This window comes from Podarcis melisellensis (assembly GCF_964234715.1).
Source record: "Podarcis melisellensis genome assembly, chromosome: 8".
NCBI lineage: Eukaryota > Metazoa > Chordata > Lepidosauria > Squamata > Lacertidae > Podarcis > Podarcis melisellensis.
This window is the reverse complement of record NC_138540.1, coordinates 76,731,240-76,746,751: the sequence shown is the minus strand read 5'-3', so window position 1 is coordinate 76,746,751 and position 15,512 is coordinate 76,731,240. Positions and strand designations below refer to the sequence as shown.

General features: G+C 44.4%; 1 protein-coding gene across 1 annotated transcript; it reads right to left on the bottom strand.

The window, feature by feature from the left end:
* Positions 1-550: 550 nt before the first annotated feature.
* On the bottom strand, positions 551-14,879 carry LOC309376155 (phospholipase A2 inhibitor and Ly6/PLAUR domain-containing protein-like). The gene is made up of 6 exons (XM_081922380.1): positions 14,743-14,879; positions 9,073-9,185; positions 7,355-7,468; positions 6,470-6,628; positions 1,902-2,030; positions 551-937 (listed from the first exon to the last, which is right to left on the bottom strand). Exons 2-6 carry the CDS (start codon positions 9,116-9,118, stop codon positions 711-713), a joined length of 675 nt encoding a protein of 224 aa, XP_081778506.1. The 5' UTR covers positions 9,119-9,185; positions 14,743-14,879; the 3' UTR covers positions 551-710.
* Between the last annotated feature and the right edge of the window lie 633 nt (positions 14,880-15,512).

The following is a 15,512-nucleotide window of genomic DNA, read 5'->3' as shown; positions in this document are numbered from 1 at the left end:
TCAGGTTAAGAACTTTGCTTCAGGATGAGAACAAAAACCGTGGGGCGGTGGCACGGTGGCAGCAGGAGGACCCATTAGCTAAAGTGGTACCTCAGGTTAAGAACAGTTTCAGGTTAAGAACAGACCTCCAGAACAAATTACATTCTTAACACAAGGAACCACTGTACATGCAAATCTATGCAACTTTGAGTTGATCAGTTTAAATCAGTTAAAATGTATTTACTTAAACAGCTAACATGGCAATCCTGTACACACTTACCTGGGAGCAAATCCCAAGCAACCCAATGAGACTCCCTTCTGAGTAGAGAGGCATAATGTTTCTGTAATGCAGGAATGGGGTGCCTACAGCCCTCCAGATGTGGTTAGACACAGTTCACATCATTCATGATCATTGACTATACTGGCTGGGTCTGATGGACATCCAACAGCATCTGGAGGGCCAATGACACATTCATCATCCCTCAGGCAAATAGATTCCCAACTTATGCATTCTTATGCACACAGGGGTGCATGCACACCACACATATACAAACATACACACAAAGACGGATGCATTAGGATCCCCCTTTATTCAACTAATTTGCTCTTTGAAATCACATGCAAGCCTGCAAACAGATATTAGCAGATGCTGGAGCCAGAACTTCTGGGAACGGTGCATTGGAGATGCTTTTCCCAGCTTTGCTGAGGAAGACACCTTGAACCAAATGAAATCAGTAAAGGAATTTGTCCAGCAGTAGCCCCAGGAGATAGGGCAGGAGAACGGTGAAAGCAATGCTCCCATGTACCAGGCTGGCTCCATCAGTCGCTTTCTCTATGTGGCTGGTGGCAATCGAGATTTTCAACTCTCCAAAGGTCATGGTGGTGCCCTTGACAAGGATTTTTGCTGACTTAGTGGCACAGCCTTGCCCAAAGAAGTCCTGAGATGAAACCGTAGAATCTGCAAAAGGACAATGCAGGAAAGAAATAGTATCATCCCTGCTGTGAAGGAAATTGACAGCTGTGAAAAATAAAATTCTTGCATGTAGCTTAATTAGGGAATTGTGGGGTTAACTTGTTTAAACCCAGCCTGTACAGGGAAGGAATAGGTGGTCAAATTGTGCATGGGCAAAGTCTGCAGTTGGGACTCAGACCCAAGTACTTCCATGAGTTTTGTGGATTTGGAACCAAGGGAGTTGAATATGTTTGGGAACCAAATGAAACTTGAGGAGATCATGGTGGGTCTCAGGATACAAAAGAGAGACACATTGGGCTGAGGAAACAGCAAATTCTAACATAAGTCTGTAGCTTTAGGGACTGTCTCTAGATGGAAAGCTGCAAGTGTTTTAAACTGACATTTCTTTTTGTATTTTTGCTCCATTTAAGGGCTACGTCTAGGAAGCTAAAATGATGGGTGGCTGCATTTGAGTCTCCTTTGCTTCTACCCGCTCTAGGAGCAAAGGGTTGTCTCCAGCCAAGTTCCGCTCAGAATGAGCTCACTGAAACTACTGGGTCTAAGATTCTCACATCCATTTCAATGAGTATTATTTTTTCCAATCACAAACTGATGCAGAATGTGACTGAACGTAAGAAGGGTAAAATTGAAAACTGAGAGAAACTGCAATTCATGGGCTTGTCCATCCCTATCCAGGAGGGCTTGCTTTGATGTAGAACAAGGGTTGGGGTTTAGCACAGAGTTCACCTGTGGATAAGCCTAAACTCCTCCATTGTAGAGTCAGTTTGGTGCAGTACTTATGAGGACCTGCTTAAGGTCCGGGTTGAAAGAACTGGACTTGGGTCACTTATTCTCTTTCAGCCTCACCCACCGTAGAACTGCCAAGAGAATAGGGGAGAAGCTAAACTCCTTGGGATTAATATGGAAGAAGATGAATAATCCTCAGTCAGCATACCGCATTCTCATTTACCTTGGTAAGTCCCAGAAATGGTCAGGCAGTAGTCTTGGGATCCAGTACAGTTAGTCTTGTTACCATGGCAGGGCTTAGAGCTCAAAACGAAGCATGTGGGGCACACCTTCCTGGTGACGTTGGTGTTTACTGCAACAGTGATGAAATGAGTGATGAAACATACTGCTGAACTGGAGGGGGAAACACTCTGCAAAAACAAAAACCACAACAACAACCCTCCCCTTTTGTAGTTGGGGAAAATGGAAAAGGCATGGAATTTCTCAATTTGGTGTGGGGTGAGCATCAAATATTTTCTGAACGGTCCAGGCCTTCCACTTCCTTGGGTTGTGGTTGGTCCTTTTAATAAACAAGAACTATTTTAACCAATGCATATGGTTGCCTTCCCATGAGACAGAGCAAGCCTCAGGCAGGAGCTGCAGTGAGCGGCCAGGAGATGCTGAACAACAGAACTATGTGTACCATTTCATCTGCGCTGTGCTCCCTCAGCTAGGGTGCTGCCCTCAGTTGCAGTGGAGGATGCTACCTGGTCTGCAGGGCTGAAGTGAGATCATTCTATCTCCACTGGTGCTGTGAATCACAAGTGTGGCACTTCAGTCCTGCTTGTTGGCTTTTCACATGCATCTGGTTGGCTACTGTGAGAATAGGATGCTAGACTAGCTGGGTCATTGGCCTGATCCAACAGGCTCTTCTTGTGTGCCTATTTGGAATGAGGGGGGCGGGGGACAATATTGTCCCTCAGGGCAGGCAGTAAATTGCCTTGAGGCAGTCCTGCCCGATGCTACTAAGAGCCAGAGCTTAGACCGATGCCACTAAGAACCAGAGCTCAATGGTAGAACATCTGTGCTGCATTTGATCTCTAGCACCTCAAGATGGGGCAGGGAGACAGCCTTGTCTGAAATCCTGGGGAGCCACTGCCAGTCAGTGTAGACAATACTGAGCTAGATCATGATGGACCAGTAATCTGAGTCAGTAAAATGCATCTTCCTATGTTCTATGTTCCTATATTATGGTGCCACAGGACCCTCCATTGTTTTGTGGGCAAACTGAATGGTAGAGCACCAGTTTTGTATGCAGAAGGTCCCGACATCTCCAAGCAGGGCTGGAGGTGTCCCTACTCTTGGGGAGTTTCTGCCAGCCAAAGCCCCACCCAGAGGTGCCAACTTGCAGAGAAGATTGGCGGGGGGAAGACGATGCACGCACAATGTTGGGACACCGCATGACATCAGGATGTCAGGAGGAGCCAGGGTGGCAGCAGCAGCAGGAGCCAAATGTGGCAGTGGTGCAGTAATAATAATAATAATAATAATAATAATAATAATAATAATAATAATTTATTTATGCCCCGCCCATTTGGCTGGATCTTCCCAGCCACTCTGGGCAGCTTCCAATAAAAACAGAATACGACTTCAAACATTAAAGGCTTCAAACATTAAAGAGCCTTCAGATGTCTTCTAAAAGTTGTTTATTTCCTTGACATCTGATGGGAGAGCGTTCCACAGGGCAGGTGCCACTACGGAGAAGGCCCGCATCTCCTCCTCTCTTGCACCCAGTCTCCGTCTCTTGCTGATGCCACAGGTTGAGAGCTGCACGTCTTCCCTTACATGGCAGTGGCAGGAGGGGGAGCAGCCACTGAAGCTGTGCCATGCTCGGCTCCATAATCAGCCTCCTCTTCCTCCTCCTGCCACCACCACCGGCCGAGGGCTGCTTTCCCACTCCTTCCCTTGCACAGCAGCAGGAGGAGCTGACCACTGAATTTGCACTGCACTCAGCTCCATACTTGGCCTCCTCCCCCCTAATGGTTCTAAACATTGGGAGGCTGCCCTCCTCCCCAAAAAATAATAATTTGGAGGGCTCAAAAGAGCTGGGCGCTAGGAGTTGATGCCTACCGCCCCAGTAGACAACACTGAGCTAGATGAACCCTACAGCTTAAGCCAGCCTCCTAGGTCCATCACACTACAGAATCATTATCCGTGCACTCTAGAGGAGAAAAGTTGGTGGCCAGATGAACTTTCTCTCCCCAAATAGCAGTTTGGATCCAGTCCTACCCCACCTTGCTTCCTTTTCTGTTCTTCTTCTTGTGGCAATTTATCAATTTACATACTGCTTAATGCCATAATAGTGCACGGAGAATGGAAGCCAGTCATGCAAAGCATTAAAATGTTAACATCCTCGATCAAAATATACAATTTGGCAATCCCAGTAATGACATTAAGGAAATATACCTGCATCATTAATATATGTGATAAAAAAAATGCAATCCCTTTAAGATAACACAACATTCAAAACAGAAGGCTAAAGTCAAGGGGATGCTTGCATAAATAAGTGTGTCTGCAGTATATCATTATCATTACTATTGTTGATTGTTGTTAGAATTAATTTTGTTTTCTAAATTTGTCCCAAAAGCAGCCAAGATGCAACACTGTGACATATAGAACAGCAGAGATAGTGCATCCCATACAAATCATTCCCTGCACAGTGTTGTGTAATAACTTCCCCCACCTTTCAGGAATCTCAAAGGAGGAGGGAATAAGATTTCAAAGTGACCAAAAAATAAGGCACAACCAAAATTTGACAATCTGTCATTCTAAATAACTCTTCCATTATTCTCACTCCTATAAACAATTTTTGTTTGTTTTGTTATTGTTCCTATAAGCAATGACACTGCACCAATCAGCTGTACATGAAGCTTTCTTCCCTTTTTGCCACACAGATGTTCTGAGTGATTCCCTCCCCCCCCCCCCGAGAGGCTAATTTGCTCTATGCTGCCGATCCAGGTGAGGCCTCTTGTGTTTCAACATGCAATTTTATTGATGTCTTAGACACAATATATATTTGCAACATGCTCCCTCTGCTGGCTTTATAGAAACTTGCATCTTTTATTTTGCCTGCTGCAACCATGGCCTAAAACTTCTTCAACAGCAAAATACTGTCTCCTCAGTATAATCCTTGCTGAGTTCAATTCAATTTATGCCCAGGCAAAGATGGATATAGGATTGCAGTCCAAATGACTCTTTAAATCTAATGCTTGTGATTTTCCAGGTTTATTTTCATTTAACCAAAACTAGCTGTTAGGAAGAATAAATGAGATAATGATTTGGATGCAGGGGTCAAACTTCCATCCCATGGAATTTTCCTATTGAAAATCCCCTTCTCAAATGGGGGGGGGAGGGGTCTTTACAAGCTCTGGTTTGTTGTAAGTCATACTCAGAGTATCCTCATAGAAATCAATGGGATTAAGTTAGGCTTGGTCATTAATTTCAACAGGTCTACGGCGAGTAGGAGTTAGCTGGATACAGGGGTGCTGGATAGGGGGGCAGGTAAGCCTTGCCATGCATAATTAACCATAATTAACCATAACCATTTGAATGGCAATGCTCATTAACTTTGGGGACCCCTGGCCCCCTCAAATATTTTATTGAGGAGTCCAAAGTTGCCTCCTATGGCTAGATATAACCTTCTGTTTCTTGGTGATGAGTAGGAGTGCTAGAGTAATGTTAGTGCCTTAGTAGGAGTGCTAGAGTAATGTAATGTTGAAAGCATGTACATTCCTAACACAGGCAGCACCCACCCAAGAAATACCAACCAGCCAGAAACCTTTCCCCAACCCTTCCCCAACCCCCTCTTTCCCTCTCCCTCTCTCTTCCTTGCACTGAGTTGGGGTACTGAATCATCAGGTGAAGGTTTTCATGGTACAGAGCCATCCCCTGGTCACCTGCTCACTCCTGCAGATAAAACTGCTTGAGAAATAACATCTACATTGGCCAACTAAGCAGTTGGCAAGCCTACTTGCATCAGATCTCCAAAGCACAAGCTGTAGCCCCATCCAGCTTGGTGCATCCATGGCCGTCTTTACCCGGGGGTGCAATGGGTGCAGTGCACCTGGGCGCTGAATTCTGGGAGTTGCCAAATGTATACCTACTATATATTGGTCCCTCTCGATCAGCAGCAGTGAAAAGCAATGGAGCGGAAGTCCCCTCCCCCATCACTCTATTACCAGAAGCAGTTTTTTCTGCTGCATTGTCATTAAAGGTGAGCAATTCCCCCCCCCAAAAAAAAGGTCAACAAGTCTGGCTTTCCCCCTCCCAAAAAAACTCAATAAAAGTTAATTTGGGGTGCCTAAACTCATTTTAGGGGCACTGGGTGGATCTTTGCACCCTGGCGGCGCATATGCTAAAGACAGCCTTGGGTGCATCGCAAATATCCTCCAGATAAACTCCCCACTCTCTGGCCAACTTAAAACAGCAACAGACTTTTCCTCTGCCTCTCATACTACCTGAATGATGTGACATTCCAAAATCTGGAGAGAGACTTGCAGCCATTACTGAATAGCATGTCCTTTCATCAGGTTGTGCAAAGCCAGGGCAATAGGTCTATTCACAATCATCAATACAAGAAAGCTCTTAAATTTTTCTTATGGGTGCTTCATCCTCAATTTCACTTACTTAGTATGCAGTGTAAATAACTTCCCTATTGCCCTTCAGTTAGGATTCCTGGGATATGGGGGAAAAATTGATATACTCATTTCTGAGACTCTTACTCAGCCTTAATCAGTTCTGGACCCCACATACCTTCAGGTAGACGACTATTGCATTTTGTCTTATTGCAGCATACAGAGTTCCAGGTAAAATTTTTCCCAGCTGTGAAGACAATGTCCCCCTCTTTGCATGCATCGAAACTGGTCTTGTTGCTTTCACAGCCTTGGAAGTTAACAGGGATTGTTTTGGAATCTTGTGTTTCAAAAAAAGGGGAAGGAAATAGAAGGGAGTTAGGGAGATAAAAAATAACGTGTTAAAACCAATGACCAAAACAATATCACCCATCCATTAAAGCAGGGGAGGAAAAACCTTTTCAGCCTGAGGGTCGCAGTCTATCACTGACAAGTGCTAGGGGTGGGAGCCAGGGGTAAAAGTGGGCAGAGCTGCAAATGTGACTCGTATCTTTGTGCCCTAGGCTAGATTCCAGCCATGCAAAAGTCAGGGGGTTCTACACACATTGTTCTACCTCCAGGCAAACAAGTTCAAGGGTGCTTCTAAACTGAAGAGGGCATGCAGGAGGACCGGTGAGGGGTGTTGCCTGGGCAGGATGAGTGGGGCCTGGGAAGAGAGTGGAAGGCCAGAAAAAGAGGGCTGCCCTTGGCCCCTAGACCTGAGATTTACCCACCCCTTCATTAAAATGTACCACAAATGGACATAATCAAGCACTGGTGTATTCACACTTGTGGTCAGCAGTGCTCTTTCGTGTAAGGGCAACCATGTTCATGATAGTGTAACTGGTTCCATCTGTAATATGCTGGTGGGTTTGCACTATTCAGACAGTACAATTGGCATTTGATGTGTTCTTCAGATTAATAATGATTCCTCCTTCCCGCCCCCCGCACACACGTTTTAATTAGGTTTCTAGAAAGACTTCTGTTAGAGTTTTCTGGAAATGTCCCCAGGGACACATCTACCTACTCTTTGTATAATTCCATACTGCTGAAATGCAGGATCCTCCAACATCATCAACTGTACAAACTTTGTCTCGACACTCTTTATCACCAGCACTACAGTCACAATCCAGGGAGTTTGCTGGGGGAAAATAATAACATTAAAAACAGTAAACAATAGCAACTACCATGATGGTGAGCAACACTGGTTCTTATTTCTTTTGTTTCTGCTTTATTTTCTAATCCCAACCTTCCTCTGAGGAATTCAGGATTATGTGCCAGAGACACTGCTGCAGTCGCCACACCCAATCACAACAGCACAACTTAGGCCTCATTAACTCCATGCATTTATACGACTTCCCCTCGAAGAATTCTGGAGTTTGCAAAGGGTGCTGAAAGTTGTTAGGAGGCTCCTGTTGCCCTCACACAGCTATGCTGGATTAAACCATTCTGGGAGGGGAATGGGGGCCTCTCCTAACAACACTCTGCACTCTTACCAAACTACAGTTCCCAAGATTCTTGGGGCGAAGCCGTGGCTGTTTAAAGTTTTATCATAGCAGTTTAGATGTGTGGCCATTGTCTATTGGCTGCAACAGGACTCTACTGTTGTGTTCTGGTCCAATGACAGACTCCACAGAGAATGCAGCTTCAGGACCATGGACAGATCCCAATGAGCAGCTTCTTCTGACAAAGGCTGGTTGCACACTGAAGCCTTTTGAGCCTCTATCTCCAGGCTGTCTCCTCCCATGACTACTATTGTGGCAAGGCCACCTGAAGAAAGTATACTGCAGTACCTCACCTTTGCTGTACCTCATTTTACATTGTAGTGCCTAATGCTAAAAGTGCCTAATTCTGAGAATCAAATGCTGTGTCTCTCTCGCTCTCTCTGCTTTATTGCTGGATTAGCAGAAACATATATTTTTAGCTGTGCTTGCAGAATATAGGGGAAAGGGGAAGGCATCCATCATAGTCTCAAGGCAAGGCACTATCACTACATGTTCTGGAACACAGGATGTCTGAGTTGGGTGATTTCCATATAGGACACAGGATGTCTGATAAGGAAGGGGGTTTTGCTTTACCTGCCAAAGAGGGGATTTTTTAGCTTTGCTTGTTGATAATAGTATATGAGTAATTGCCAATATAATGAGCAAATATATGGAAAGAAGAAGTAATCTTTATAAGGACATAGGAGGATTTAGGAAGGGTGATGTTCATGCTCATTGGTTTAATTTTGCTGCAGTGCATTAATATGTAATGTCTGAAAAAGGTATATAACCCCATGGAACTGTTGATCAGCGTCCAGTCTTTGGGAGAGAACTCCACTGGACCTGTTGCTGTCAGCAAAAAATTTTACTTTCTATTTCTCCAACTGCTGCGTCTGTGGTCTTTGAGCGCACCTTGAATAGGTATCCAGGTACTTTCGCAACACTATATCTCTCCTTTGTGAATGTTTGGTAATCTGCTCTAGGAAGACATCGTCCATGTCTGGCTTGGCAGTCTATAGCAGACCCTTCACAGTAAGGTCACTATTTCTCTCTGCTACAATTTTTACTCCTATACTCTCTATCAGCTTTCCATGCTCCAGGTCATGGATTTCTTCACAAGTGTACACATCCTTTACATATAATGCTACTCCTCCTACCTTCCTGTTTGGTCTATGCATTTTGAACAAGTTATACATCTCAGTTGCTACCTTCCGGTCATGAGTTTCATCTCACCAGGTTTCAGTAATATGACTCAACTCACCTGCAGCTATCAAGGCAGCAAAAAGATAGAGAAGAAACAACTTCATGATTCTGGGAACTGAAGTGGTCTGGTGTCAATGGAAGAAAAATATCCCACAGAGGAGGTTTCTGCAACTGCAATACCAAAATGATGGGAGATTTGTTTTTTGTTTTTTTAAAAAACAAGCAGGAAGGTAAATGATATGGTGGTTACAGCTGGGCAAATGGCACTCTAGTGTGTCATGTGGTTGTGAGTTCCAATGGTCTTGTTTTTGTATTTTCTTTTTTCTTTCCAGTCTTGACTTGCCTCCAAAATAATCCATGATAATATACATCAGGGATGGAAGACAGCTCTGGCCCTCCAGGTATTTATTTGTTTAATTTTATTGTTACATTTCTATCCCATCTTTCCTCCAAGGAAGCTCAAAGTGACACAGATTGTTCTCCCTCTTCATGTTTCATCCTCACAACAACTCTTTGAGGTAGGATAGGTTGAAAGACAGTGGCTGGCTCAAAGGTATCAAGTCAGCTTCATGACCATAGGGAGATTTGAACCCTGGTCTCCCAGGCAGGACAACAACTCCCATCATCCCTGACTTTGGGCCATGCCAGCTGAAGCTGGTAGTATTTGGAGTCTAACAGCTTTTGAAGGCCCACAGGGTCCCCATCCCCATTTGGGGTAAATAAATTTTCAAAAATGTATTGTTTTTCACCCCCTTGGTCTCTCCATATTAAAGCTTTACTGCAGGTGTGCCCTCCAGATGTTATTACTAATAATACATATTTATTCATACCCATAGCTGTCAACATTTCTTTGCAAGAAAAGGGCAAAGTTGACAGCTATGTTCATACCCCACATTTTTCCCTAACAGGAACTCAAGGTGGCTTATAGATAAAAATAGGAATGGCTAAAAACATTAAAAAAAATAAGCATTGATAGAATTAATACTCTCTCTCTCTCTCTATATATATATATATACAATCTATTAAAACAATACAAATACTTACAATAAAAACAGCAGAGCACCAACTCTTTCATTAAAAGGAGTAAATTCCCAAAGGCCTGTTGGAACAAGAAGGTCTTCACCTGCCAGCAGAAGGAAGGGAGGGAGGGAGTCTCACTCCTCTAGGGAGGGAGTTCCAAAGTCTGGGAGCAGCCACCAAGAAGGCCCTCTTCTGTGTCGCCACCAAGACTGCTGTGAGAGTAGCAAGACTGAGAAAAAGGCCTCCCCTGGAGACCTCAAAACCCAGGCAGGTTCATATGACAGAATAGAGTCTTTGAGATACCTTGGACCTTAGCCTAGACACTGCTAGGGTACAATGGCAAAATGTGCATTAAAATGTATCTATTAGTGAAAATTATGAACAAAAATGCATTAGCACAAATAGGTGTATCAGACAAAATTGCATTGAAATATGTGCATATTAGAAGAAAGTCACCCTAAAATGCAGGTGAATTTCCGGCACTAATAGTTAACTGCTCCCTGCGGTTTGTGTGACAATATTTCAGATAGCAATCCCATTTGCTCCCACCCAAGGGAATATCTGGGCAAGGCCAGTAGACAAATGACTGTCCTGCCCTCTTTGCTAAACAATTCGGGGCAGGACCCCAGGGCGTGTGCTGCAAGGAGTGCGTATGCTAGGAGAATGTGCCTTGTGTGGACACACAGCACCTGAGAGCAAGAGGAGGGTCACACCCTCATAGCAAACACATCTCTCTAGGAGAGGGGAGAACATTTCGGCTGAAAACCATGTAACGGAGATGGCAAGAATGGATGGCAAGCAGGCCAAGGGAAAAGGAAGACATTCAAAGCTGCCATAGCTGGGTATGATGGTCATCTGAATTGAGGGGTAGCAAAGAAGATGGAGGTAGATAGCATGGAGAGAGTGGATAGAGGAAACTTTTTATCCCTCTCTTATAACACTAGAATTCATAGACATCCAATGGAATGTTGGAAGATTTGGGACAGGTGAAAGCACATTCTATGGAATTTACTTCCCTGGGAGGTAATGATAGCTACCAACTTGGGTGGCCTTCAAAGAGGATTAGACAAATTCGTGGAGTATAAGGCTATGCTCTGCCTCCATGGTCTAAAATAGTAATGCTTCTGGATACCAGGTTCTGGAAGCCACAGGAGGGGAGAGTGCTATTGTCCTGCTTGCAGGCTTCTCCTTGGCACCTGCGTAGCTCTGTGAGAATTAGATGGTGGGCTTGATGGGCCGTTGGCCTGATGCAGCAGACATTTCTTATGAGAACATATATATAAGAGAAGCAGAGACTGGAGAGAGGCAGTGAATGGTACTGTGATGTTGGCATTTTATTCTTTATCAGGACTGGCGTGTCTACCGTGCTCATAAGCTGATATGGAACTCGCTTTCAGGGAAACCAGGTTGCTGCATTTCAGGGTGGGTCATGGATAAGAAACCTTTGATAAGAAAGAGGAAGGTGTCCAAATAAAGGGATTTGCACCCCTCTGAGGACAAATGTTGAATCATAGAACTGTAGAGTTGGAAGGACCCCCAAGAATCATCTAGTCCAATTCCCTGTGATTAAGGAATCTCAGCTAAAGCAGCCATTACAGATGGCCATCCAACCTCTGCTTAAAACTTCCAAGGAAGGAGAGTCCACAACCTTCCAAGGGAGTCCATTCCACTCTTGAACAGCTTTTACTGTCAGAAAGTTCTACCTTCAACCTCCTCATAAAACTTGGGCTTGATGTCAAGCCTATAACGCTGTTTTGTGCAGCACCAATGAATCCTCCCAAGATTTGTCAAACAAACACCCACTGCCAACCTTGGGTTTCACAGTCCTTGTGTTTGTCAGCTGCACTGTATTTTAAAAGCTAAGTGGAGTCTTCAACAAAAGGTTGTATTGCATCAGGTATGGGGGACTTTTGGCCTCTGGATGTTGCTGAACGCCAGTCAGCCCTGACCATTGGCCAATCTTCCTGAGGCTGATGGGAGTTGTAGTTCAGCAGCATCTGGAGCGCCGAAGATTCCCTTCACCTGCAATTGGAGCACTGCTGCTGCTTTGCAGCACTACTCCCCAACAGAGGCCCCCCAAAATATTATTTTGCCTTGTTCCCCCTGACATCTTCCCACTGGGATGGTTATTTCAGTGGAAACTGAGCCCACCTCAGTGCTCTAACAGTCTCAGTGATGTCATTGCCTGAGCCAAAACCCATGACCGACCCACTGCTGTGAGCTGCTAACATCATTTACTGTGCAGTAGGTTACCCTGATGTCATTTAAAACAATAAAGGCATTTGTTCTTTTTAGATACATTAGGCAAACATACGGCTATCAATAGTGTTATCAGCAGTACATGGGCAACCGCAGAGCATGAGAAAGTGGAGTGCGCACTGCATGGTACCTTGGTAATCATCCACATGCATTTATACATAAGTGTGTTGGGTCTTTAACAGTGGTTCACATTCTAAGGAGGACTAACAAAATAAAGTGTGTCTAAAGGAGGGTGACCAGGGTGGTTGAGAGGTCTGGAAACCACCAGTTACAACCCCAAGTCCTATGAGGAAATGTTAGAAGAACTGGAGGAACAGGATAGCGTCTTGATGAAGGGTTGTCATTCAGAAAATGTATAGACCCCTGATAGACCAAAAGCCCATCTAGTCCAACATTTTGTCCTCACAGTGGCTGGCAAGGTACCTGTGGGAATCCCAGATAAACAGAACATGACTGCAACAGCACAGTCTTGGCCCAGTATACCTGAAAGATCCACCCCCATTGTTCAGCCTGGACACTGAGGTCCAGTTCCGAGGGCCTTCTAGTGATTTCCTCACTGCGAGAGGTGAGGTTACAAGGAACCAGACAGAGGGCCTTCTTGGTGATGGCACCCGCCCTGTGGAACGCCCTCCCATCAGATGTCAAGGAAATAAACAACTATCTGACTTTTAGAAGACATCTGAAATCAGCTCTGTTTAGGGAAGTTTTTAATGTTTGATGTTTTTAATATTCTGTTGGGAGCCACCCAGAGTGGCTGGGGAAACCCAGCAGATGGGCAGGGTATAAATAATAAGTTGTTGTTGTTATTATTGTTGTTGTTGTTGTTTCTCCTGCTCAGAATCACCGAATGCTGGAATTGAGAGGCATGCTACCTCAGATACTGGTGATAATGTAGCCATCATGACTAGTAGCCACTGATAGTCATCCACCATTGGTTTATCTACCCCTCACCTTTTAAAGCTATTCAGACTGGAGACCTTTCCTGGTTCCCACAGATTCACCTCCCCTTCCCCACTGAAATTAGACTTGAAAGAAACATTTTTTAGGGGAAGTTGTTTCCCTGTTCACTGTGCACCCCTTGGCCCCTCTTTGGACACCTCTTAAGATATTGTAAACATTTTTCTTTCATGATGGTGCCCAAGAACAGGAATCAAGTTTTCATTTGGATGCAATTGGAGACCATTTTGAATCAAGAGGGTGGACTGAAGCTTATCAAAATCGCATTGACTTTAACTCAATTTTACAAAATGGTACCTGAGATCAAGAGGCAAGTTTTGAAGTATATTTGAATACGACTGGATGCCATTTTGAATCAAGATAGAAGACAGAACCTTTCAAAACTGCACTGATTTCAACCACCAATATCAAAATCCCACTGATTTTTCAGTTTGGGAGGTGGCTATCGAGTAGCCAATAGGCTGCTGTGTGTGTGTGCTGCACACAACAGTTTCCCTGATTTGCTAGTCCACCTACAGGCGCTAAAAGCTTGGTGACCTCCTCTAATAGCAAACTCAGCTGGTGGGGGCTGAAAACTATGTTGACCAAAACAAGTCCACTGAGAAACAACAGGCAAATATCAGAATGCTCGTGGGAACTGTAAGGTTTGCAGAAGTACAAAACACACACCCCACTCCTTCCTTCCTTCCTTCCTTCCTTCCTTCCTTCCTTCCTTCCTTCCTTCCTTCCTTCCTTTAGTGGAAATCTAAGGTGGCAATGTCCATGGCAAATAAAATACCAATCAGGATGATCAGTTCATAGAATCACCGTCCAGTCTAACCCCCTACAATGCAGGAATCTCAATTAAAGTATGCATTACACAGGGCCACCCAGCCTCTGCTTTAAAAAGCCTCCAAGGAAGGAAAGTCCACCACCTTCCAAGGGAGTCCATTCCATGGTAGAACAGCTCTTAAAAGTTCATTCTGATGTTTAGTCAGAATCTCCTTTCTTGTAACTTGAAGCCATTGGTTCAAGTCCCACCTTCCGGAGCAGGAGTAAACAAGCTAACAAGGACTGAAGAAAAGTGTGACTGTACACAGCAAACCAGTGGTATTGCGAGTGAATGGGGCAGCCCCGTGGTTCCACGTTATGCCCATCATGGCCTGGAGGAGGGAGGATGTTGCAAAGACAGCTTGCCTTCCACTCCTGATCACCTCTGGCCATGCAGAGCTACCAGGTGGGTGCCGGGTATGTTCTAGGACATCTGTGTAGGAAGACTGTGTAGCTCAACGCTCCTAGCAGCAAACCACAGAAACAGGTTGCGCACCCTGGAAGAGTCCCCTGTAGGTGAATGCACCAAGTTGTGCTGGGATGTCATAGAACAGCTTCATGCAGACCCTCCTAAATATCTTCCCTTTGCTGTTCAGGTCCTAGGCAAGCATCCCTTCCCAAGCATCAGCAAGTCCTGGCTGTAAAGTTGACTAATATCCATAGCAAAGAGTTCCTCTCTTACCTGGTTTTTCCCCTTCTTTGTTGACGTGATATCTTTATGCAGAGAGACCAGCTGAGAGGCATTAGGTTGGTTGTGTGTGTATATATACTCTCCAGGGAAAGGTGAGTAAGTGCCCGCTATCAGTGGGCAGGGAGTAGATATGAGAAGAAAGGGCAGCTTCAGTGAGAGACTTTTAAGGTGGAGGAGAGACGTTATGATTCACTGTGAGGTGTGGTAAAGAAGGAAACAAGGTTAAAATATCTGGGCAAACTTGATGGGAAATCTGAGAAACCAATTCTGCCATGGAAAATAACTCTTGGTTTGTTTAGGGCTGTATTCCTCCAAACACCAGAAGGAAGTGAGGGGCTGCCCTGACTTGAAGAGGTTTTAAGGTGGAGCACATGAGATAGGGACAGGAAAATCTGAAAATTTTGGTTTCTCCCAGTTTCTAATTTTTTCCTGAAGTTCAGTTTTCACAATTCTACATCAGTGTGAAGATATTTTTTTTAAAGTTCTCATAAACATTCATCAGCATTTTAATGCAACTGTTTCTAAACATATACATATTAGATGGAATTGTGCCTAAGACACACACCTTTTGTACAGTAAAGGTGTATATTTTACTATATACATTTCTGTAAATGTTCCTTGACTGGAGAACCACGCTGCATAATTTGGAGAACTGTGAATTTCAATGGTTTGCATACTGCGTCGGAAAATGAAGCTTAGGGAGGTTCGCCTCAAAATGCAAACTAAAATGAATTTCTCTCCCATCCTTATTATGAGAAAAG

What these genes read in the sequence shown, in the direction of transcription:
- LOC309376155 (XM_081922380.1), bottom strand. Translation starts at nt 9,118, where the DNA reads ATGAAGTTGTTTCTTCTCTATCTTTTTGCTGCCTTGATAGCTGCAG. An exon ending in TGCTGCCTTGATAGCTGCAG is followed by an intron (nt 7,469 to 9,072) that starts GTGAGTTGAGTC and finishes ATTTTCCCCCAG; the next exon opens with CAAACTCCCTGGATTGTGAC. An exon ending in CATTTCTGGGACTTACCAAG is followed by an intron (nt 938 to 1,901) that starts GTAAATGAGAAT and finishes GTCCTTTTGCAG; the next exon opens with ATTCTACGGTTTCATCTCAG.